Raw genomic sequence first — 24,950 nt, forward strand, 5'->3', positions numbered from 1 at the left:
GATTTTATAATTCAGCTCTATGGACTAAGGAAGTGGTATATCCCAAATGAATAGTTTGAATGAGGTGGAAAGATAACAGTACATGGATTAACTTTATCATTCTTGTATAAGAGCATATTGTGTTAATATACATGTCTGCCTCTTATGATGGCAAGCGGGGATATAAGGTTTCATACTTTATTAATTCTTTAAAACCCCTTAACCACAATGAACCAACCCGGTAGGAAAGGATCTGTAATACAAGCAAACAATCCGCCCATGGGAGGAGCAATGTGGGAAATCGGTATGCCCGCTTGCCTACATATAGCTGAGTATGAGGTATGCTAGCTACGCCTTTGATAACGTCTATGACGAAACACGTAAGGCGGAGCTACGCGATTACGTCACACGCGGAAGCGGAAGAGAGTGTGGAACGCAGCTGAGGCGCACGGCGCTCAGCTGATGGCTTTGGCATCCACAAGCTCTCTCTGCGGTTACCACTATACGCAGTGTGATTTTCTGGCTTGGTTTTTTTAGTTTTTTAGTTTATTTACTTTTATATATTAGCCCGAGTTGTTGGGCAATCAAATTTTTTTAATAAAGAATTTTAAAAACGTAATACACTACGGGAGCCCTGTTTCCTTTCCTATGTGGATGACCATACTACGGATTGGTTCTGTGTCTGGAGCGGGAGTACCCAGGAACAACCTCACTGGAATCAAGGACACCATACCAAGGCTTAATACTACATGCCTACTACCCCTGCAGGGGTGCAGGGAGCTGGTGAGTGGGGATCCTTGAGGGGGAGCACCGCAAGTCACTGGATACTAGCTGGTTATCTGCACGAAAGTCACCAATTATAAAGAACACTGTTGGAACACTGTTGGAACACTATAAATTAATTTCTTTGCTCGAACTTTATATACACATATATATCTTTGGAACTGTATTTTATTTATATAATTTTTTTTGGAATTGGAGTTTTTTGTTGGAATTATCTATCTATATATATATATATATATATATATATATATATATATATTTTTTTTTTTTTTTTTTTTTTTTTTTTTCATATGTGGACTAGATCCTCACACCTGTATGATTTTATAATATTTTTTCACTAATCACCCACATGGAGTATTGATTATTTAATATACCTCCCATCACCAACAATAACATTTTTGGATGGTTGGAGGGTAAGGAACATATGCTCGTCGGGTCTATGAGCTCTCACCTTTTATGTATTGATGAATAATTGGTTTACTACACAGAATGTAGAGGGGACTTCTACAGATTAGATCCCTTTCACACAAGAAGTGGGGACACTTTTATGCACAAAAGTTGTTCTCTTGCTGCTGAGCGGGAGCCCTTAATTACATATTTAGCACAACTTATCACATTAGATACCCCATTATAGGTAGCGCCACTTACCCCTATCTTAAAATTCTCCATACTATTAACCACCCTCTAGTAGGGTTGTTCAAGGGGAGGCTGCACACCTAAGTCCGTGAGCGCGGAAACCCTCCTTTATTCGTGAGTATGCAGTTGTTTACCAACCCCAAACTTCTCCTTTAACAGATATAAGACAAAAACAAGTTGATCTGGCTCTTAATAACAGGCTCCGGTGGATGGACATTTCTAGAGCCAATTGCTGTGGTCATGTCCCAAGCATCTATCATCCCAACATTAAGTCCACTGAAGATGTTCTTTACTAAGAGGTACTGAATATAACCATGAAAGTCACTAAATCGCTCCACATCAGGGTTAATCTCCCTAGTGTTCTCAGACTTTATGATAACTTTTGTATCTGGGCTTCGTAAAAACAGGCTCTCTATGGCCCTTCGTATGCTGAGAAGCCTTTTGATGAACACAGGAAAAGGAAAGGGCCGGAAGTGCTGTCCTACAGCTATCACAACAATTGTGTTGGAGCCGCCACTAAGCCGGTCGAGTTCATTGGTGATATAGGAGTGAGTTTTGACATTGAAAAAGCTCATAGTTACAAATGGATGTCCATGTTTCTTCCATTGAATGTAGATGTTGTTTTGTAAGTCAAATGCCATATGGGTCATGTGCCAACTTCTTCGGTGGTTGTCAAATAATGTCAGATCTATAAAAAAAGATCAAAAGGCAAATGATTGTATATTTTTTTATCCAAACATTTTTTTTGAAAATTATTTTGCCTACAATACAAAAACATATCAATCGTACAGTTTAGGGTCCTAGTACAAAACCAGTTTCAGTAGCGAAAGCATCGTATTTACAAGGATACACACAAAAAGGGCACCCCGCTTATCACTAGGAAGGAAATAGGGGCTGTGGCCAATGGAATCCTCCTGTCTAAAGGTTTTTCCAAGAGCCGAGTTTACCCAGCCCAGGTGAGGACATAGGCACTGAGAAGAAAAAGAGAGGAAAAAAAAGGGGGGGGTGGGGGTGAAGGAGGGTGAAAAGGGGGTACAATGTAGGGAGAGAGTAAGGGGCAGTTCAGAAGCCAAGAGGTCCCTCCAGCAGGGATCCTCTCTGACCATTCCCATCCAATAGAGGGAGCATGTTTATCTGGGTCAGAAATACAGTAGGGTGAAGAAGCGTGGTCGCTCAGATACAAGAGGCGACAGGCGGAGTATGCATCCATGTAGATCAGCCCATGATGCGTTTAGAATTATCAATCATTTGAAAATGAAGCCAGCATGCCCAGGTGAACGTAAATTTGGGATGGTTATATATTTTGAAAAGCATATGTTTCATATGCATAAATGAACCAAAATGATTGATTCATTATTAAACAGAGAGACTAGTTTCTGAGCTTTTTTTTTAGAAAAAGTACCAAATCACGATATGAAACACCAACAAGAATAGTGATATTTTGAAGTTAGCAATACGCAGTTCAATTGGGATTTAATTTATTAAAACCTTGCAATTCACAATTTGCTATTTTGAGTATTGTAAAAATGGTTCGTTATACTTTAAAGGATTTGTAACCCTTCTTAAAACTGTCACTGCCAGCCCCTCTTTTATGTAGCCATAACACACACTTTAATGATTTATGAAAAACAAATCTTCTAAAAAACATTTTTCAGCGATCTTCAGGCTGGCTGTGACTCCCATCTGCTCTCCTACTCTGATGTACGGGCTAGAGCAGGAGGGGTTGAGCTCTCCCTCTGATATCAGCCGGGGAGGTCACCTGACCACTCTGCTGGCTGCTCAGCCCCTCCCACTGTAGCTTTTAGATGGGGAGGAGGTGCGGCCGGGAATCACGTGACTGGCCCGAAGAGCTCTCAAAAACGGTATTTACAGTAGAGGCTTTGTTTTTCATAAATATTTACAGTGTGTGTTATGGCTACATAAAAGAGGGGCTGGCAGTGACAGTTTTGTAATATTTACTGTATTACTAATAGCGGCAGAAAGGGGGGTGGAGACAGCTCATAGACAAAGGAGCTGACAGGCAGGGAGGGAGGGGGAGAGGAGGACAGGAGAGCTGCAGATGACAGAGGCACGAAAACTGACCACAGTGTCAGGGCTCAGCAGCCATGATAAACCATGGTCAGTTTACAGAGGGGAGGGTAGAAATAGGCAGGTATTTCAGGTGATATGAAGGGCCAAATTACACAGCACAAGCACTGTGCTGTATAACATGCTTTAACCACTAGAGATCCGCGCTATAGCCAAATGACGGCTACAGTGCAGATCTACATTGCCGGGACTATGTCTATTGACGTCGTCCCCTTTCCTCTCATGAGCGCGCATCGGGGAAAAGCTGTGTTGGCCGTGTCCCCTGGACACAGCCAATCACAGATCGCTGTAAATGGGCAATCACATCGGCCGTTTACAGCGCGATCGCCGCCTCCATTGAGAGACAATCTCAAATGTAAACATGTGAGATCATCACTCATTGCCAGCTCTCTCTCCTCACACACTGTCTCTGTGTGAGGAGAGAGAGCTGGCAATGAGTGATGATCTCACATCTCTGTGAATCAGTCTGAGTAATTCTCTACAGTTTCTACAATTGAAAAAAAGAAGTGTGCCCTAACAGTGCCCAATCAGTGCCCACAGTGACCATTAGCATCTATAGCTAGTGTCATCTGTGCTCACCTGTGCGCATCAGTGCCCACTTGTGCCATCAGTGCCCCATCTGTGCCATCAGTGCTCATCTGTGCCCGTCTGTGCCTGTCTGTGCGCATCTGTGCAATCAGTGCCCATCTGTGCCACCTTATCAGTGCCCATCTGTGCCACCTCATCAGTGCCCATCTGTGCCAATCAGTGCCCATCTGTGCCACCTCATCAGTGCACATATGTGCAATCAATCAGTGCACATCTGTGCCGCCTCATCAGTGCCCATCTGTGCCGCCTCAACAGTGCCCATCTGTGCCACCTCAACATTGCCCATTTGTGCCGCCTCAACAGTGCCCATTTGTGCCGCCTCAACAGTGCCCATTTGTGCCACCTCAACAGTGCCCATCTGTGCAATCAGTACACATCTGTGCAATCAATCAGTGCACATCTGTGCCGACCCATCAGTGCCCATTTGTGCCACCTCAACAGTGCCCATTTGTCTCACCTCAGCAGTGGCCATTTGTGCCACCTCAACAGTGCCCATTTGTGCCACCTCAACAGTGCCCATCTGTGCCACCTCAACAGTGCACATCTGTGCAATCAGTACACATCTGTGCCTACTCATCAGTGCACATCTGTGCCGACTCATCAGTGCCCATCTGTGCCACCTCATCAGTGCCACCTCATCAGTGCATATCTGTGCCCTCCTTTGCAGGGGTGGATCCAGGGGGGGGGGCAACGGGGCAATTGCACCCCCCGAGAAAATATTGAAGACTGAGGCTGAGCGCGCCCCGTGTAACCAGATCTGCGGCTATTCTAAGCAATTATTGAATTATGAATTATTGCTTAGAAACCTCAGGACTGCACTCTCCACCCCCTGTACGCCCCCCTGCAGTTCTTCAGCCTCCCTCCTGCAGGCTGCTGCTTGAGTGGGCGGGTTGGGGAGGTGCCTTTTCCCCGAGATCACGCTCGTCTGGAAGAGGGAGATGTGTGCAGTTGCTGAGCAGAGAGAGCCGAGGGAAAGTTCCTGGAGGTGAGCTCTGCTGCCAGCACTACATTGTGGATTTGTTTACAGGCACCTCTATGCTGAGTCTGCTGAGTTACTGCAGCTTATCATAGAGGTGCTGTTAGAGGACAAATGAGATCTTCATCTTCTTTTCATGACAAGTGAGAAATTGAACTCATTAAAAGATTATGACTGCCCCCTGGTGCATGCCCTCCTGAATCCCCCCTCGGTGTATCAGTGGATGCCCTCCTGATTCCCCCCCCAGTGTATCAGTGTATGCCCTCCTGATTCTCCCCCCCAGTGTATCAGTGTATGCCCTCCTGATCCCCCCCCAGTGTATCAGTGTATGCCCTCCTGATTCTCTCCCCCCAGTGTATCAGTGTATGCCCTCCTGATCCCCCCCAGTGTATCAGTGTATGCCCTCCTGATTCTCTCCCCCCCAGTGTATCAGTGTATGCCCTCCTGATCCCCCCAGTGTATCAGTGTATGCCCTCCTGATTCTCCCTTCCCCAGTGTATCAGTGTATGCCCTCCTGATCCCCCCCGTGTATCAGTGTATGCCCTCCTGATTCTCCCTTCCCCCAGTGTATCAGTGTATGCCCTCCTGATTCTCCCTTCCCCCAGTGTATCAGTGTATGCCCTCCTGATCCCCCCCCCCCAGTGTATCAGTGCATGCCCTCCTGATTCTCCCCCCCAGTGTATCAGTGTATGCCCTCCTGATCCCCCCCCCAGTGTGTCAGTGTATGCCCTCCTGATTCCCCCCCCCCCAGTGTATCAGTGTATGCCCTCCTGATCTCCCCCCAGTGTATGCCCACCTGATCCTCCCCCAGTATATGCCCCCTTGATCCCCCCCAGCGTGTGCCCTACTGTTCCCTGCACACTGCCCTACATCCTACTGACCTCTGTAGACCACCCTACATACTACTGACCTCTGTACACTGTATTATACTTTAAATTCAGTTCCGTAATACCGTAACACCTTATTTTCTGGCAGTGCCCCTCCCGAGACTAGACTCTGGATCTGCCCCTGCTCCTATGCCACCTCATTAGTGCACATCTGTGCTGCTTCATTAATGCACATCTGTGCCGCCTCATCAGTGCACATCTGTGCCGCTTCATCAGTGCACATCTGTGTGATCAGTGCCCATCTGTGCCGCCTCATCAGTGCACATCTGTGCCATCAATCAGTGCACATTAGTGCACATCTTTGCTCATCAGTGCCACCTCATCAGTGCAGGCTTAGCACACACCTGTGCAGTCTCATAACCACCAGAAACCAACCATGTCTAAAAGATGCTTTTTCGCTGAGGAGGCATACCAAACAGTGCAACAGGGAGCTCTCTTTTTCAGATTCCCTTTCAAATTCGGATCCTGAATCTGACATAAATTATGAGCCAGTCCTCAGTAGTGAAACACGGAGTGACTCAGAGGAGGAAGATATTCGGCCCACCAAACGAAGGCGTTCTAGTGAGGAGGCAGTGGCATCCACCAGCACCACAGTACCATCTACCAGCATCACAGTGCCATCCACCAGCACCGCAGTACCCCAAACAGAAAGGCCAAGTACCAGTGGGGTGTCACCTCAGCCCCAAAGGGTTAGGACCCATGTCAACCTTCCCTATGCCCTTCAGAACCCCTTGTGGCTTCCTCCTAATTCAGGAGAAGCTAACCTTCCCCCTTTCACTGCCCAGCCAGGAATCCAGGTGGACACTGAGAATTTTACCCCAATACATTTTTTTATTTAATTTTTACGGAGGTCATGTTGACGTCAATTGTGGCCCAGTGCAACCTGTATGCACAGCAATTTATTTTGCAAAATTCAACATCCTATTATGCCCGTTCCTACGAGTGGAGAGACCTAACAGTGGAGGAGGTCAAGGTTTTTTTAGGCCTCACATTTAATATGGAACTCAACAAAAAAAATCAATTGCATTCCTATTGGTCAACCCACCCCCTCCACCACATGCCGCTCTTCTCTGCGGTAATGCCCAGAACTAGGTATCTGATGATAATGAGGTTCCTACATTTCAGTCACAATATCCAGTGCCCTCCCCGAAATGACCCAAATTATGACAGACTTTACAAAATTCGGCCATTACTTAATTATTTTTCAGAAATATTCCCCCAATTGTTTACCCCGGACCAACACATATGTGTGGATGAGTCCCTTGTTAAATTTAGCGGCAGGCTTAAAATTAAGCAATTTATCCCCAGCAAAAGGGCCCGCTATGGGGTGAAGATGTACAAATTATGTGACCGAGCCACAGGGTACACATATTCCTTCATAGTGTACGAAGGGAAGGACACCCAGCTACAGCCCCCTAATTGCCCGGACTACTTGGGATCCAGCGGGAAAGTTGTTTGGGACCTCATATACCCTCTACTGGAGAAAGGCTACCACCTGTATGTAGACAACTTCTACACATCTCTGCCCCTGTTCCACAACCTTCACCGGAAGAAGCCGCCAGCACGTGGCACCATAAAAAAGAATTGGAAGGGCTTTCCTCAAAGTCTTGTCAATAAGAAATGGAGAAACGGCAAGTCTGCGAAACAACAAGATTCTGGCAGTGAAGTGGAGGGACGGAAGGGATGTCTACATGTTGTCTTCTATCCACAAGGATACGTTCGTGTAAATCCCCAGAAGGAATGGTCCCATACAAAAACCAAAATGCATCTATGAATATAATTTGTTTATGGGGGGAGTTCACTTCAATGACCAAATGATGGAACCATACCTTGCCGCAAGACGGACTTACCATTGGTATAAAAAAGTCACAATTTATTTTTTTCAATTGTCCATATACAATTCATATGTAATTTACCGCAACCCCACCCAAAAACCCAAACGCTTCTTTGGCTACCAGGAGGAAGTTTTCACTACCCTTATATTCCCGAACGGCCCACCAGAAAATATCAGATCAGATGTTATTAGTCGACTTTCCGAGCGCCACTTTCCCGATAAAATCCCTCCCAAACCAACAGGCCAAAGACGTCAAAAAAGATGTAAGGTGTGTACCAGACCAGGAGTCAGAAGAGACACATCTTATGATTGTGCACAATGTCCTTCCCAACCAGGCCTCTGCATAGGTGACTGTTTTCACCGTTACCATACTTCAATAAATTATTAGTGAAGTATGGTAAAAGTAATCCTCAGTTCCTGCCTTCACACACCTTCACACCCCTTATGCCACTGCCTGCTCTGTAACTGACCCTGGCTTGTTATTTGACTACGCTTCTGCCTTCCGATTCTGTACATACCGCTGCCTGATCTGGAACTGACCCTGGACTGTTATTCAACCACGCTTCTGCCTGCCGATTCTGTACATACCGCTGCCTGATCTGGAACTGACCCTGGACTGTTATTAGACCATGCTTCTGCCTATTGATTCTGTACTTACCTCTGCCTGATCTGGGACTGACCTTGGACTGTTTGACCATGATATTTGCCTACCTCTTGGACTGATCTTGTACCCTGCAACTGGACTCGTGGGATTCAACACAGGGGTCTCACATATGTGAGGGGCTCTAGAATAGTTTTTCTGGATGAAGAAAACAATTTTCTTTGTTTTCTCATTCCTAGATTAGGGTCTGGAGACTCGGAGGCTTCAAAGAGATTTGGGTGGGAGAAGCCTCTACCCCTGTCCCCATTCTGTCCTGCACGAGGCCCTACTTCTGCCTGCTGCCTGTAGGACTTACTGCAGTCATGCCTCTGTCTGTCGCACTGACCACACCACATGGACCTGCCTACTACCAGGACCAATATTTTTGGCACTGCTGACAATATCTCTGCACTGACCCTGGACTGTATATGGACAGTATCCCTGCCTGCTGCCTGAAAAATTGTATTCGCTGTCGCTGACTAAGTCCCTGCCTGCTGCCTGGACCAGTGCTATCCTCCTGTGGACAACTGCACTACCAAAACCACAGGTAATCTTTTGTTTACCCTTTGCTCAGCATAATGTATTTTGGGGTGTAAATCTTGGTATGTGCATGCTATGTTTCCCTGGAACACCTGATGGTGTTCCTTGCATGTTGGGTCTCTGTATGTGGCCAGGCTGTGTAAAGGTCTCACACATGTGGTATTGCCATACTCAGGAGGAGTAGCATAATGTATTTTGGGGTGTTATTTTTGCTATGTAAATGCTATGTGTTGGTAATATCTTATAAACGGACAACTTTGTGTAAAAAAAAAAAAAAAAGCGTTTTAATTTTTTTCCACATTTTCCAAAATCTTCTGGAAAAAATGAACTGTTCAAAAGACTCATTATGCCTCATAGATTATACGTTGGGGTGTTAGCTTTCCAAAATGGGGTCATTTTCTGGGCGTTTCCATTGTCCTGCCAGGGCCTTCAAAAGTGTAATGCCCCGTACACACGGTCGGACTTTGTTCAGACATTCCGACAACAAAATCCTAGGATTTTTTCCGATGGATGTTGGCTCAAACTTGTCTTGCATACACACGGTCACACAAAGTTGTCGGAAAATCCGATCGTTCTGAACGAGGTGACGTAAAACACGTACGTCGGGACTATAAACGGGGCAGTGGCCAATAGCTTTCATCTCTTTATTTATTCTGAGCATGCGTGGCACTTTGTCCGTCGGATTTGTGTACACACGATCGGAATTTCCGCCAACGGATTTTGTTGCCGGAAAATTTTATAGCCTGCTCTCAAACTTTGTGTGTCGGAAAATCCGATGGAAAATGTCCGATGGAGCCCACACACGGTCGGAATTAAAGAACAACACGCTCCGATCGGACATTTTCCATCGGAAAATTCGACCGTGTGTACGGGGCATAATAGGTGGTTGAGAAATGAAATGTGCAATTTATGCTCCTAGAATGCCTGAAGCTGCTACTTAGGCCTCTGTATGTGGTCAGGCTGTGTAAAAGTCTCACACATGTTAGTGATGCACAGAATGGGTTTTTTGGTGCCGAAACGATACCGAAAATAAATCTTCCTTGATCCCGAAAACCGAAACCCATACCGAAACAGCACCGAAACCGAAATAGGCTTTTTTTTATAGATTACACAAAAAATTATTGGCTATATTCAACTTAAAGCGGGGTTCCACCCAAATTTTGAACAATATCTGTATGTATTCTCTTCCTTGCCTAGATGCTGACATGCCGTTTAAAAAAATTTAAATCGCCGTAATTACCTTTTATTTTTCCATTCTTCTTTGCACTTCCTGGTTCTTCTCCCGTGGGAGTAGGCGTGTTTCTAGCCTCTCCCAGACTCCTGGGAGCTAGTCTCAGGCTTCCCAGGATGCCACTGAGCATGTGCAGGAACGAGCGGTGAATGCTGGGAGCACAGCATTCACCACATCCAGGAAATAAATGCTTGTGGGCTTCAAATGCCCACAATGAAGATGGAAACCGCCTGCAGTGAATAATATAAGTTATTCTTTCCGACGAAATCTGACACAGGCGGACATATTACACACAATATGTGAGTATGTAATGCTGAGAAGAAAAGTTTGTGAATGAACTAAAAAAAAAAAAAACGATAGATAGGTGGACCCCCGCTTTAATCATTAATTTTATGAAGAAAAGAATACTACAATCCAGTAATGTCAAAAAGTACTTTAATAAAAAGTATCCCACATAAAATTGGACAGTGGACGCAGAAGATAAAAATAAAATAAAATAAGACTGCAGTCAGTGCACATTGCACCACCATACCAAATAAAACAGGCATAAAAAAATAATAATAATAATAATATATAATATTAATAATAATAATTATTTCATATTAATATAATAATAATATAAAAATGCCAAAGACTGACTTTTTTATATTTTAATAATTTCCAACTTACATCAGAACTAGTAATTCAGTTCTCTCTCCCTAAGGTGTCAGTGGCTGGATGTGCGATAAGTGTATGTATGTAGCTGCGTGTTACATACAGTAGACCGCACTGTGTTCCGGCCCCGGGTATGGGCGAAGACATCCTGGAACACAGACTAGTCTACAGCAGCGGTGTATCACAGCAAGCAATGTAGACTAGTCTGTGTTTATGGAAGTCACCACCCATACCCGGAACACAGTGCAGTACTGTAGTATGTAGACAGCCACAGATACAGAACATACAGTTTTGCACATGCAGCGGGCTGACAGCTTAAGCGGAGACAATGACATCGTTTGGCCCAACAACAGAACAAACTATGTATAAGTAAGTAATACTTTAAAGAACAACTCTCTCAACTAACCATAACAGAAATAATATCGCAGAAGGCCGTTATTCTGTTTCACAGTTTCTGTAAATATAACATAGTACAGTGCTATCTTTTATGCTATAATAAAATTTTTATTTTATTATTTTCTTTCAACTTAAATGAGAACTAGTAGTTTTTTTTCCCCAAGTTCTCTCCCTAAGGTGTCAGTAGCTGGATGTGCCATATAAAAGTGTATGTATGTAGCTGCGGGTTAGATACATACTAGTCATACAGTAGACCAGTAGTTCTGGCCCCGGGTATGTGCGGAGACATCCTGGAAGTGGAACACAGACTAGTCTACAGCAGCTGTGCTCAGCCAATCACAGCAAGCAATGTAGACTAGTCTAGTCTGTGTTTATGGAAGTCACTGCCCATACCGGAACACAGTGCGGTATAGTACTGTAGTATGTAGACAGCCACAGATACAGAACATACAGTTTTGCATTTGCACATGCAGCAGGCTGACAGCTTGCGAGAGACATAGTTTAGCCCAGCAGCAACAAACTATGGTACAGTAGTTCAAAAGCTGGAGTTCTCTCTTGAATTGAAGTGCAAAAAAACTGTAGAACTACAATGAACAACCAACAAATGGCACAACTAGACAATTGGAACATACTAGGTAGTCAGTCATACTATCTTGTATGTCCAAACTGTCCAATAGCACAGTCCAATACCAATTAATTTACTATGTTCAACATGGTAAATGAAGTGGTCTATGCTACAGATTTTTAAATCTATTTCAGTAAAAGTGGCAGATTTCGCTTTAAGAACAAAAGCTGTTCAGCTTTCTCACAGGAGAGACGGTTTCTCTTCTCATCAAGAATATGAGATGCTAGACTGAATAGTCTCTCACTCTCTGTACTGGTGCTTGGGGCTGATAAATATGTGCGTGCAATCGGTAATAAAACTGATTGCTATGATGTCGGTAGTCATGAGCTCCTGAACGTGTTTTCTAACACTGCTAAACAATTCATGGAGACTGGTATCTGCAAAGTAGCATCTGCTTGGTAGTGAGTAACGCGGCTCAACATGTTGCATGAGCCTACGGAATCCAATGTCCTCCACAACAGTGAATGGCTGGTCATCTAATGCAATAAATTCCATCATTTTAGCTGTAATGGCATGAGCTTTGGGACTGTCACTTGCATATTTTTTAACCTTTTCAAACACTGTGGCCACAGATAGCGTTAAGCCTGAGGCACTTTTTGAAAGTGGCGTTGTTTTCTTGTAATCAGAATGCTGAACTGGATGACGTGTTTTCAGGTGGTGTATCAAACCTGTTGTTGAAAAATTCTTTGGCACTGTACCACCTCTTGAAATTTCTGTTGAGCAAAGAGTACAGATTGCAAATTTGGGGTCTCTATCAGAAACTTTAAAATATTTCCACACTGTAGACATAGTCCACCTTTGCTGGTAACATAGAATAATATCATAGAATGATTTATAGTGGGAGTAAAATCTGAGGGGGGGGGGGTAAAAAAAAAGGACAAAATCATTTTAAAGGCTAAACCCCAGGAGGCGGCTTCAAAAAATAAAATAGGTAGTTATGTCTGCACTGCAGTACATCTGACTTGTACCAAAAAAATATAATTGAACTGAATAAATTTGATTTGGAATGGAAAGCTTGCAAATTGCAATTGCATGCTATTTTATTCTGTAGTATACTTCATGCGCCTTGTTGTCATTGAATAAAATTTGTCACTTTGTCTCAGCGTAGTATTATAATTTATACAGTTATACGACACTGACATGACAGCAAGCGCATGCATTTTTTAAACATGACAGTACGCAATAAATATAATTATTAATATATTATATATGAAATATAATATATTATATATTATTTATTGCATACTGTCATGTTTAAAAAATTCATGCACTTGCTGTCATGTCAGTACTGTATAACTTATACTACGCTGTCAAAGTGACACATTCAATAACAGCAAGCGCATGAATTTTATACTGTATACTACAGAATAGCTAAAAAAAAATAGCTTGCAATTTGCAAATCCATTACATTCCATTTCAAATCATATTTAAATCATATTTAAATCATATTTAATCACTCAGTCAGTTCAATTATATATATATATTTTTTTGCTACAAGTCAGATCAGATGTACTGCAGTGCAGACACACAGTCATTTTAAATAGTCAGTACTAGTACTATAATAAAATAATCAAGAAATAAAATTACTAGTTTGTTTCTGTCAGTTTAAGGCCTCTTTCACACGGACGATCTGTATGTCCGTTTTTCATCCTTCCGTTTTCGGATGAAAAACGGACATACAATTATCCCTATGGAGCGTCGGATGTCAGCGGTGACATGTCCGCTGACATCCGACCCGCTCCGATCCGAAAAGTGTAACGGAGGAAAACCCTACTTTTCCATCCGTTTTTGGATCGGATCGGGTGACGACGGACACTACGGTCCGTCATCATCCGATCCCCCCATAGGGGAGAGCGGCGCTCTGACAGGTCCGCCGCTGCACAGCGTGCAGCGATGGACCTGTCATCTTCCTGCTCAGCGGGGATCGGCGTTGCGATCCCCGCTGAGCAAGCGGGTGTTCACGGGGCGGATCATGACTGATCTGCCCCGTGTGAAAGAGCCCTAAGAAGGCAAAATCAGCAATGCTCACTGGCGAATAGTAATGGTAGCCATCCAGGAGTGACAGTGCCTACTCTTGTACTTGAGTATGCTATGTGCAGCCCTCTATGAAGCCGTCTCTCGCTTCCCAGTACCGTCTCTCGCTTCCCAGCAGCGTCTCTCAGGTCCCAGCAGCGTCTCACAAGCACAAGGAGCATCCGCGGGGAAGGTGCCAGCGTCTCAGCAGGGAACGTGCTTACGAGTACGGCATTGCAGCGCCTTCACCGCGAGGAACGTGCACGCCGCCCACATGAGTGATGTCACCCGCTGGTTCTGCCACCTCTACTGCGCATGCGCGATTTTCGGCGCCAGTATCGGCAAGAATTCTCTTTCGGCTTTTTGCCGAAAGGGCCGAAAGGGCCATTTTCGGACGATATGTTTCGGTAGCCGAAATTTCGGTGCATCCCTAACACATGTGGTATCGTTATACTCAGGAGGAGTAGCAGAATGTATTTTGGGGTGTTGTTTTTGCTATGTAAATGCTATGTGTTGGAAATATCTTACAAACGGACAACTTTGTGTTAAAAAAAAAGCGTTTTCATTTTTTTCCACATTTTCCAAAAATTTCTGGAAAAAATGAACCATTCAAAAGACTCATTATGCCTCATAGATTATATGTTGGGGTGTTAGCTTTCCAAAATGGGATCATTTTGTGGGCGTTTCCATTGTCCTGGTGTTTCAGGGCCTTCAAAAGTGTAATAGGTAGACAACAAGTTAGATTGTTGGGCCTCTGTATGTGGCCAGGTAGTGAAAAAGTCCCACACATGTGGTATCGTAATACTCAGGTGGAGTAGCAGAATGTATTTTGGGGTTACATTTGTGGTATGCACATTCCATGTGAGAGAAATAAGCTATTACAATGACAATTTTGTGAAAAAAAAAAAAATAATAAAATATTAATTTTGCAAAGAATTGTGGGAAAAAATGACAACTTCAAATAACTCACCATGCCTCTTACTAAATACACTGGAATGTCTACTTTCCAAAAAGGGGTCATTTGGGGGCATTTGTACTTTCCTGGCTTGTAAGGGTCTCAAGAAATGAGAGCCTCAGTACATCAGATGCATTTTTTTTTCAAAATTTTCGGTCTTTTTTCATTTATAGAGCAAAAAATAAAAAACCCAGAGGTGATCAAATACCACCAAAAGAAAGCTCTATTTGTACGAAAAAAAGGACAAAAAAAATCATTTGGGTACAGTGTTGCATGACTGAGTAATTGTCATTCAAAGTGTGAGAGCACTGAAAGATGAAAATTGGTCTGGGCAGGAGGGAGGTTTAAGTGCCCAGTAAGCAAATGGTTAAAGGAACAGAATTATTTGTTCCTATTTTTTAGGGTTACAAACACTTAAAAACTGGTTTCCAACAGTGTTTCATTGCCAATAAAAAGTCCTCCATCCCCAACTCTAATCAACCCTTTATGGCCTTACCTAAACCTAACACCTAAAACTATCCCTCAACTTCCTCGCTAACATTCTTATCCTGACCATTATACTTAAAGTGTTACTAAACTCACAACAGTAAAATCAGTCTGTATATACAGTAAAGCATGCTTGTTATACTGACTTGTAACCCAAGGGGTTAATCCTCTGCATTGTGTAAAAAGGCTGTTTGATCCTGTCTTCTCAGTCCCCAATCTATCTCCTGATAGAACAGAGCCTTGGGAACAAGCTATACATGTTCAGTTTGGTGTGTATTGCTAGTAGGGATGAGCTTCGAGTTCGAGTCAAACTCATGTTCGACTCGAACATCGGCTGTTCGCCAGTTTGCCCAACAGCGAACAGTTTGGGGTGTTCGCGGCAAATTCGAATGCCGCGGAACACCCTTTAAAAGTCTATGGGAGAAATCAAAAGTGCTAATTTTAAAGGCTTATATGCATGGTATTGTCATAAAAAGTGTTTGGGGACCCGGGTCCTGCCCCAGGGGACATGGATCAATGCAAAAAAAAACGTTTTAAAAACGGCTGTTTTCTCGGGAGCAGTGATTTTAATAATGCTTAAAGTGAAATATAGTGTAAATAAAGTGTAATATCCCTTTAAATTTCGTACCTGGGGGGTGTCTATAGTATGCCTGTAAAGGGGCGCATGTTTCCCGTGTTTAGAACAGTCTGACAGCAAAATTACATTTCAAAGGAAAAAAAGTAATTTAAACTACTCGCGGCTATTAATGAATTGCCGGTCCGACAATACACATAGAAGTTCATTGATAAAAACGGCATGGGAATTCCCCACAGGGGAACCCCGAACCAAAATTTAAAAAAAAAATGACGTACGGGGTCCCCTTAAATTCCATACCAGGCCCTTCAGGTCTGGTATGGATATTAAGGGGAACCCCATGCCAAAATTTTTTAAAAAATGGCGTGGGGTCCCCCCAAAAATCCATACCAGACCCTTATCCGAGCACGCAACCTGGCAGGCCGCAGGAAAAGGGGGGGAGCGCCCCCCCCCGAACCGTACCAGGCCACATGCCCTCAACATTGGGAGGGTGCTTTGGGGTAGCCCCCCAAAACACCTTGTCCCCATGTTGATGGGTCTGCGGGCGGGGGGCTTATCGGAATCTGGAAGCCCCCTTTAACAAGGGGACCCCCAGATCCCGGCCCTCCCCCTGTGTGAAATAGTAAGGGGGTACTTGTACCCCCCTACCATTTCACAAAAAAACTGTCAAAAATGTTAAAAATGACAAGAGACAGTTTTTGACAATTCCTTTATTTAAATGCTTCTTCTTTCTTCTTTCTTCTATCTTCCTTCGGTTTCTTCCTCCATCTTCTTCTTCTGGTTCATCTGGTTCTTCTGGTTCTTCCTCTGGTGTTCTCATCCGGCATCTTCCTCCGTGGCGTCGGCGTCTTCTTCCCTTCTTCTCCGGGCCACTCCGCATCCATGATGGCATGGAGGGAGGCTCCCACTGTGTGACGCTTCTCTCTTCATCTTCTTCTCTTCATCTTCTTCTCTTCATCTTCTTTTCGGGCCGCTCCGCATCCATGATGGCATGGAAGGAGGCTCCCGCTGTGTGACGCTTCTCCTCTTCTCCCCCTCTGACGCACGGGGACTTGACGGGACTTCCCTGTGGCATTCCCCCTGAAGGGCCTGGTATGGAATTTAGGGGGACCCCCCACGTCATTTTTTTTTTATTTAATTCTGGTTCGGGGTTCCCCTGTGGGGAATTCCCATGCCGTTTTTATCAAAGAACTTCTATGTGTATTGTCGGACCGGCAATTCATTAATAGCAGCGAGTAGTTTAAATTACTTTTTTTCCTTTGAAATGTCATTTTGCTGTCAGACTGTTCTAAACACTGGAAACATGCGCCCCTTTACAGGCATACTATAGACACCCCCCAGGTACGAAATTTAAAGGGATATTACACTTTTATTGTTTCACTTTAAGCATTATTAAAATCACTGCTCCCGAAAAAACGTCCGTTTTTAAAACTTTTTATGACAATAACTTGCATATAAGCCTTTAAAATTAGCACTTTTGATTATTCATGTTCGTGTCCCATAGACTTTAACGGTGTTCGCGTGTTCGAACAAATTTTTTGCCTGTTCGGAAGTTCTGGTGCGAACCGAACAGGGGGGTGTTCGGCTCATCCCTAATTGCTAGTGTAACGAAATGGACTACCAGCAGAAAGCACTGTACCTTTCAGTGTTTCTAGACGTCGCTTGTCCTTTGGTCATTAGTGTAACCAGTGACCTCATATTTGTGTGCCTAACAAAGTGAATTATGGGACATATAGTCCTCCTTCAGATAGTTGCTTTGTACCTATGTACCCTAAGACTACACATCCCAGGGATCTTTCCTGTAACATGAAGATTGCTGGGAGTAGCTATAAAAGGAGCGAAAAGCCCACGCAGAGGTCTCTTCTACTTGGGCCTGACACAAAATGAACCTCTCTGTGCAACAGGGAGGGAGGTCACGGCCTATCACGCAGAGTCTTACTTCCAACCCGAGGCCTAAGGAGCCTAGCTCTGTTATTCACTGTCAGACATCCTGTCGCCAACATCATTCGGATTGCCTGCCTGTCGGTGTGGGTGTGTGTGGCAAGCTTCACTTCGGAAGACCGAGACAGCGGATCCGCTGCATGAGTGCTGCTACATGAGTTCCTGTCCAGAAGACATCAGATCGATTTGGTCATTGGTGAGAGAGCAAATTGCTTGACCTTTATCTATTCATTGCCACTATTACAGAGACACTTTGCATAGACATCCTTATCCCATGAACACTTTACTGCATAGCTTGAACACTGTGCTCAGACACCTTTAGATCTTCACCACTAGGAATCTATTGCTTTCATTATACCCAAATGGATTACAGTTAATGAGCTCCAACTAGTGAAGAACATTAGACCTGCAATGTGTAACTCTTTGCCATTACTTGTGGGAAGGCCCCTATATTTGTAGACCCACTCCCTTCATTAGGATAGCATAGGCTGGCTAGATTAGATCTTTCTCAGTGTGGCAGCATAAGTAGTTAACTGAAACATCCACTAGGAGGTGACCTCTGATTAAAAGGGAGTGCACATACATTATATGTATATAATATTATTGTTGCTGAACCATTGTCTTGTGTCTTTGGAAGGAATTTGTTTGCTGAGTTGGCACTGTTATCTCGGCTCAGCAGATGTATTACCTCTTTCTTTGAAATAACTTTCCCTTATTTGGTTCAAGGAAAATATTTCAGAATCTAATTATACTGAGTTGTTTGATTATTGCCACACAGTGCTACAAGGATGTCTGAACCCAGAGTGTCAGGTGAGTTGGAAGGTTCACTTGGTCATGGCCGTGCAAATGAGCAGGTAATCCTCAGCAGTCCCCTAGGGGCTGTGCTACCTTTGGGGGCTCGTCCAGGACACTATCTGCAGCAGGCCCCAGCCAACCTAGATCAAAGCCGCAATCTGCGTGGGAAGCCGCATCAATGACCGCGGTCACTTGGGGTAGAAGTTATGGGGCCCAAACCGACAGAAGCACCGTTCTGGAGATCTCAGGGAGGGAGCATACTGAGAGGGAGATCAGAAGGTGCCTGAGAGCTCTGGCGCCAGGACACCAGGCTTACCTGGTGGAGACTGAAGCCCCAGAGGAGATGGATCAAGTCAGGGCACTGATAGAATGGCAGGAAAAGGTGCCAGTGTCCTTTCAGGAGGAAGAGGTCCACTTAACTGAGGGAGTGACTGCAAGGGTATTCCCACTCAAAAGCGAGAGAGGAGGGACTGAGAAGCCATCCCCGACAAAGGCTCATGAGAGAAGTCCTGTGCATACAGGGACTGACTCCCAAGGGGCCAGTGCCCCTCCACTCTCTTTCTACACAGATATGAGTCGCCTGGTTCATAGCCTGCTGAAGAATGGGTCTGGGAATGCTAATCAGAGTTATCAAAGACTTTTCTAGGGGCAGTTACAGACGCCTGTGGGAGAAGACGAGTTTGAAACATGGATGAGTCAAGCTTTACAGGCTATGGAAGAGTAGAGTGTTTTAGAGGCTTTGAAACGACAGGGACTTAGTGAGAATCTTCGAGGCCCAGCAGCCAATATGATCCCTAACCTAAGGATGGGCAAGAGGGCCTGTGTTGCCATAAACTACATTGATGCTTTTTGTGCTGTTTTTGGAAGAGTTGAAACAACTGCTGATTTGATGTACAAGTTCAACCACACCCATCAACAGAGAGAAGAGAATCTGTCCAAATACATCTCTTGGGCAGACCGGATGCTACATCAAATCGTTCTCAAGAAAGGTCTTGGCCCTGATCAGTCCCGTCTGGATCGGGTGCTGCACGGGGCCCAGCCCAATCATCCTATTGTGTTAAAGCTGTTGCTGAAAAGAACTTAGGTGATACCCACCTATCCCGAATTGATAAGGGAGGTTCGAGAGGAAGAGGCTCTGTTAGAAGAGAAAAGTCAGCCACAAAGAGATGTGAATCCTGCTACTAGGAACAAAGAAAAAGTGATGGCCCGCACTGTCCATGCAGAAATAGAGTTTTCAGATGACGACAGTGGAACTGAGTCTGAACCGAAGGGAGCATCTCTCCCTGATGTCTATAAACCAGTTGCAGAACTGGGGCCAACCGAATTGATAGCTCAGGTGGCTCAGGCTCAGACTCAAATGTACCATGCCCTGATGCAATTGATGATGGAGACCCAAGCAAAAGTTCAGGAGCAAGGGACTCGTGCCAGTGAACCAAAACTGTACCCAAAGAGAGAAAAGAGATGTTACGGATGCGGAGAGGCTGGACATGTCTGAGCCAAATGCCCCAAGCCTGGTGTCAGCCCTCAAGTCCTCAATGAAGTCCTGAGAGCGTTACAGAAATTACTTTTTCCCAAGCCGGCGGGAAACTTTAAGGGACCTCAGTGAAGGAGCTAGTTGGGAGTCCCAAGGACATACTGCGCTCCGGGAAGACTGCGCTCCAACAATAAGAAGGGAGACCAGAAGAAAATCAAGAAAGGAGGACGCAAGTCATCAGTTCTCCCTCACCCATTTTTAAAAAATTAAAACCCCCAAAGCATGGAAGAAGGGGACAGGAAATCAATGTACACCTTGCTAAACAAGCAGTTAAATCATAATCATCGCCTTCCACGAGGCCTGTTAGAGCACACACCCTAGAGTCACCAGGGGGAAACCTACCCAAAAACTTAATGGGGGTCTTCCCCTATAGTATCAATCCAGATGGAGGGCATTTACACGCAAGCACTGCTGGATACTGGAGCTCAAGTAACATTGCTGTATCTAGACTTCTACCATAAATACTTGAAATATATCCCCTTGTGCAAACTTGACGAGCTAGAAATTTGGGGTATCGTAACTCAGAAGTGCCCTTAAGATGGTTACATACCTATCAAAATAATATTTGACTCAGCTCTAGCCGGAAGACCAGAGCCCTTTAACACGTTGGCAGTTGTATGTCCCCGACTGCCTGGAGCCGGTCGAAATTCTCTACTGATGGGCACTAATACCAATCTGGTAAGAAGGCTACTCACTCCCTTGGCCATAGAGGGTGCTCGTGTTGGGAAAATCCATCCTCAGTTGAGGCAAGCATTTCAGAGGGTATTGCAAGAAAAGAAGGCCCCTTACAAAAGAAGTAGGAAGGTTGTGGCAACTGGACACTCAAGAGAGGGTGCTACAGACTGGGGAAAGAGCCTCCCTCAAAGCCACCGTTAAGTTGTCCTGGGACCAGCCGGGTCTGTACAAGGTGGTAGAAGCTGATCCCACAGAGGAAAAAGTCGGGATAGAGCTAGTTCCAGAGATTGTACCCACTCTGGCTTTGTTAAGGAATTGCTGTCAGTGTGCGGAATGTCACTATTCACCTGGTCAGCCTGAAGCCTCGAATGGTGATCTGAAAAGTAGAGACAAAGAATGAGACAGCCCAAGTGGGAGATGGAAGAAACGCCACTGCCTACTGCCCAAGCCTACCCCCTGCCTGGGAAGGAAAGATTAAATCTAAAATAGCTTGATGGGAAAAAATTTTCTTAGACGTGGGCTGTGCTAAGAGTGCTCAACATTGAGCCGAATTGACAGAGGATAAGCCCTTTCAAGAGAGGGTAAGGTGGGTCCCCTTATGCGATTTGGAAGACCTTTAGAAACAACTGGCTGAACTGAAAAGGTCAGGAGTGATTAAAGAGTCCTGAAGCCCTTATGCTTCTCCGATCATGGTGGTGAGAAAGAAGAATGTGTCTCTCCTGATGTGTATTGATTATCGAACCTTGATTTGAAGGACTATCCCTGATTAATACATGACTCCTTGCTTAGAAGAAGCCTTGCAGTGCTTATCAGGGGCCAAATGCTTCAGTGTGTTGGACTTGAAGAGTGGATACTACCAGATCCTTATGTAACCAGAAGACCGAGAGAAGACAGACTTTATTAGCCAACTGGGATTTTTCGAGTTTGATCAGGTGCCCCAGGGATTGACTGGAGCTCCTGCCATGTTACAGCGACTGATGGAGAATACAGTGGGTGATATGAACATGATAGAAGTATTTGTCTCCCTAGATGACACTGTCATGTTTGGTCGAACATTGGAAGAACATGAGGCTCGATTGGAGAAGGTTTTCCAGTGATTACATGAAGAGGGATTGAAGCTGTCATTGGAGACGTACCAATTCTACAGACCTCTGTCACCTATGAAGTCACGTGTGGTGTGATGTCACGCGTAGGGACGGGACAGGCTTTACGTGCTGATAGAGGTATATGAGCTCGCCGCTCGTCGGAGCAAGTCCTTTTACCATTGTTGTTTATATGAGTACCTTATTTTCTTAATAAAAAGCTGTTATTCAACAAAACAATATTACACTATTGGGATCCTTCCTGCTTTTGTCATTTTCCATACTCCCCTGTATACATCTGAGGGAACCATACCCTGGGACTAGGACTGTGAGAATAGCGCTCGAACCCATAGGAGGATACCCCTAAAGTTCTTTGGTCATATGCATTTGCCCTATTACCCTAAGGTAAGGGGCCACTACCCACTTGTGTGTTTGAACACGAAGATGTGCACTATGTGATCTATTTTGAGCACTACACTCCAACTGATGCATGTCAGGACGTTGCTGTCACACTTAAACAAAAGGATTTTATGTTGAAGCATTCTGAATTTTTGGACATTGATGCTGAATTTGTTTGGATGCACTGCTGCACATTGTCACTTTATGTGTTGCATGTTTGTTACACAGTGTAAATCACTTTTTTTTTAATTGCAATATGCACTTTATTAATAGTCGATACTTTCACATTACTGTTATTTAGTCATATCTATATGGTGAGATTTATTTAGTTATTTTGTTAGGGCCTGAAGGGCCTGGTATGGAATTTAAGGGGACCCCGTACGTCATTTTTTTTTTAAATTTTGGTTCGGGGTTCCCCTGTGGGGAATTCCCATGCCGTTTTTATCAAAGAACTTCTATGTGTATTGTCGGACCGGCAATTCATTAATAGCAGCGAGTAGTTTAAATTACTTTTTTTCCTTTGAAATGTCATTTTGCTGTCAGACTGTTCTAAACACGGGAAACATGCGCCCCTTTACAGGCATACTATAGACACCCCCCAGGTACGAAATTTAAAGGGATATTACACTTTTATTGTTTCACTTTAAGCATTATTAAAATCACTGCTCCCGAAAAAACGTCCGTTTTTAAAACTTTTTATGACAATAACTTGCATATAAGCCTTTAAAATTAGCACTTTTGATTATTCATGTTCGTGTCCCATAGACTTTAACGGTGTTCGCGTGTTCGAACAAATTTTTTGCCTGTTCGGAAGTTCTGGTGCGAACCGAACAGGGGGGTGTTCGGCTCATCCCTAATTGCTAGTGTAACGAAATGGACTACCAGCAGAAAGCACTGTACCTTTCAGTGTTTCTAGACGTCGCTTGTCCTTTGGTCATTAGTGTAACCAGTGACCTCATATTTGTGTGCCTAACAAAGTGAATTATGGGACATATAGTCCTCCTTCAGATAGTTGCTTTGTACCTATGTACCCTAAGACTACACATCCCAGGGATCTTTCCTGTAACATGAAGATTGCTGGGAGTAGCTATAAAAGGAGCGAAAAGCCCACGCAGAGGTCTCTTCTACTTGGGCCTGACACAAAATGAACCTCTCTGTGCAACAGGGAGGGAGGTCACGGCCTATCACGCAGAGTCTTACTTCCAACCCGAGGCCTAAGGAGCCTAGCTCTGTTATTCACTGTCAGACATCCTGTCGCCAACATCATTCGGATTGCCTGCCTGTCGGTGTGGGTGTGTGTGGCAAGCTTCACTTCGGAAGACCGAGACAGCGGATCCGCTGCATGAGTGCTGCTACATGAGTTCCTGTCCAGAAGACATCAGATCGATTTGGTCATTGGTGAGAGAGCAAATTGCTTGACCTTTATCTATTCATTGCCACTATTACAGAGACACTTTGCATAGACATCCTTATCCCATGAACACTTTACTGCATAGCTTGAACACTGTGCTCAGACACCTTTAGATCTTCACCACTAGGAATCTATTGCTTTCATTATACCCAAATGGATTACAGTTAATGAGCTCCAACTAGTGAAGAACATTAGACCTGCAATGTGTAACTCTTTGCCATTACTTGTGGGAAGGCCCCTATATTTGTAGACCCACTCCCTTCATTAGGATAGCATAGGCTGGCTAGATTAGATCTTTCTCAGTGTGGCAGCATAAGTAGTTAACTGAAACATCCACTAGGAGGTGACCTCTGATTAAAAGGGAGTGCACATACATTATATGTATATAATATTATTGTTGCTGAACCATTGTCTTGTGTCTTTGGAAGGAATTTGTTTGCTGAGTTGGCACTGTTATCTCGGCTCAGCAGATGTATTACCTCTTTCTTTGAAATAACTTTCCCTTATTTGGTTCAAGGAAAATATTTCAGAATCTAATTATACTGAGTTGTTTGATTATTGCCACACAGTGCTACAAGGATGTCTGAACCCAGAGTGTCAGGTGAGTTGGAAGGTTCACTTGGTCATGGCCGTGCAAATGAGCAGGTAATCCTCAGCAGTCCCCTAGGGGCTGTGCTACCTTTGGGGGCTCGTCCAGGACACTATCTGCAGCAGGCCCCAGCCAACCTAGATCAAAGCCGCAATCTGCGTGGGAAGCCGCATCAATGACCGCGGTCACTTGGGGTAGAAGTTATGGGGCCCAAACCGACAGAAGCACCGTTCTGGAGATCTCAGGGAGGGAGCATACTGAGAGGGAGATCAGAAGGTGCCTGAGAGCTCTGGCGCCAGGACACCAGGCTTACCTGGTGGAGACTGAAGCCCCAGAGGAGATGGATCAAGTCAGGGCACTGATAGAATGGCAGGAAAAGGTGCCAGTGTCCTTTCAGGAGGAAGAGGTCCACTTAACTGAGGGAGTGACTGCAAGGGTATTCCCACTCAAAAGCGAGAGAGGAGGGACTGAGAAGCCATCCCCGACAAAGGCTCATGAGAGAAGTCCTGTGCATACAGGGACTGACTCCCAAGGGGCCAGTGCCCCTCCACTCTCTTTCTACACAGATATGAGTCGCCTGGTTCATAGCCTGCTGAAGAATGGGTCTGGGAATGCTAATCAGAGTTATCAAAGACTTTT

The 24,950-nt window shown here is 44.6% G+C and overlaps 1 protein-coding gene across 3 annotated transcripts in view; it reads right to left on the reverse strand.

Moving 5' to 3' along the window:
• Window positions 1-1,490: 1,490 nt before the first annotated feature.
• The window catches only part of LOC141114289 (NXPE family member 1-like), a 297,268-nt gene continuing 273,808 nt past the window's right edge, over window positions 1,491-24,950 (reverse strand). For all 3 annotated transcript variants that reach the window (XM_073607890.1, XM_073607891.1, XM_073607889.1), the window contains one exon: window positions 1,491-2,086. In XM_073607890.1, the coding sequence (XP_073463991.1) occupies window positions 1,551-2,086 (536 nt within the window). In that variant the 3' untranslated portion in view covers window positions 1,491-1,550. The remainder of the gene's footprint in view (window positions 2,087-24,950) is intronic.

Source organism: Aquarana catesbeiana, linkage group LG12 (genome assembly GCF_042186555.1).
Source record: "Aquarana catesbeiana isolate 2022-GZ linkage group LG12, ASM4218655v1, whole genome shotgun sequence".
Taxonomy (NCBI): Eukaryota; Metazoa; Chordata; class Amphibia; order Anura; family Ranidae; genus Aquarana; species Aquarana catesbeiana.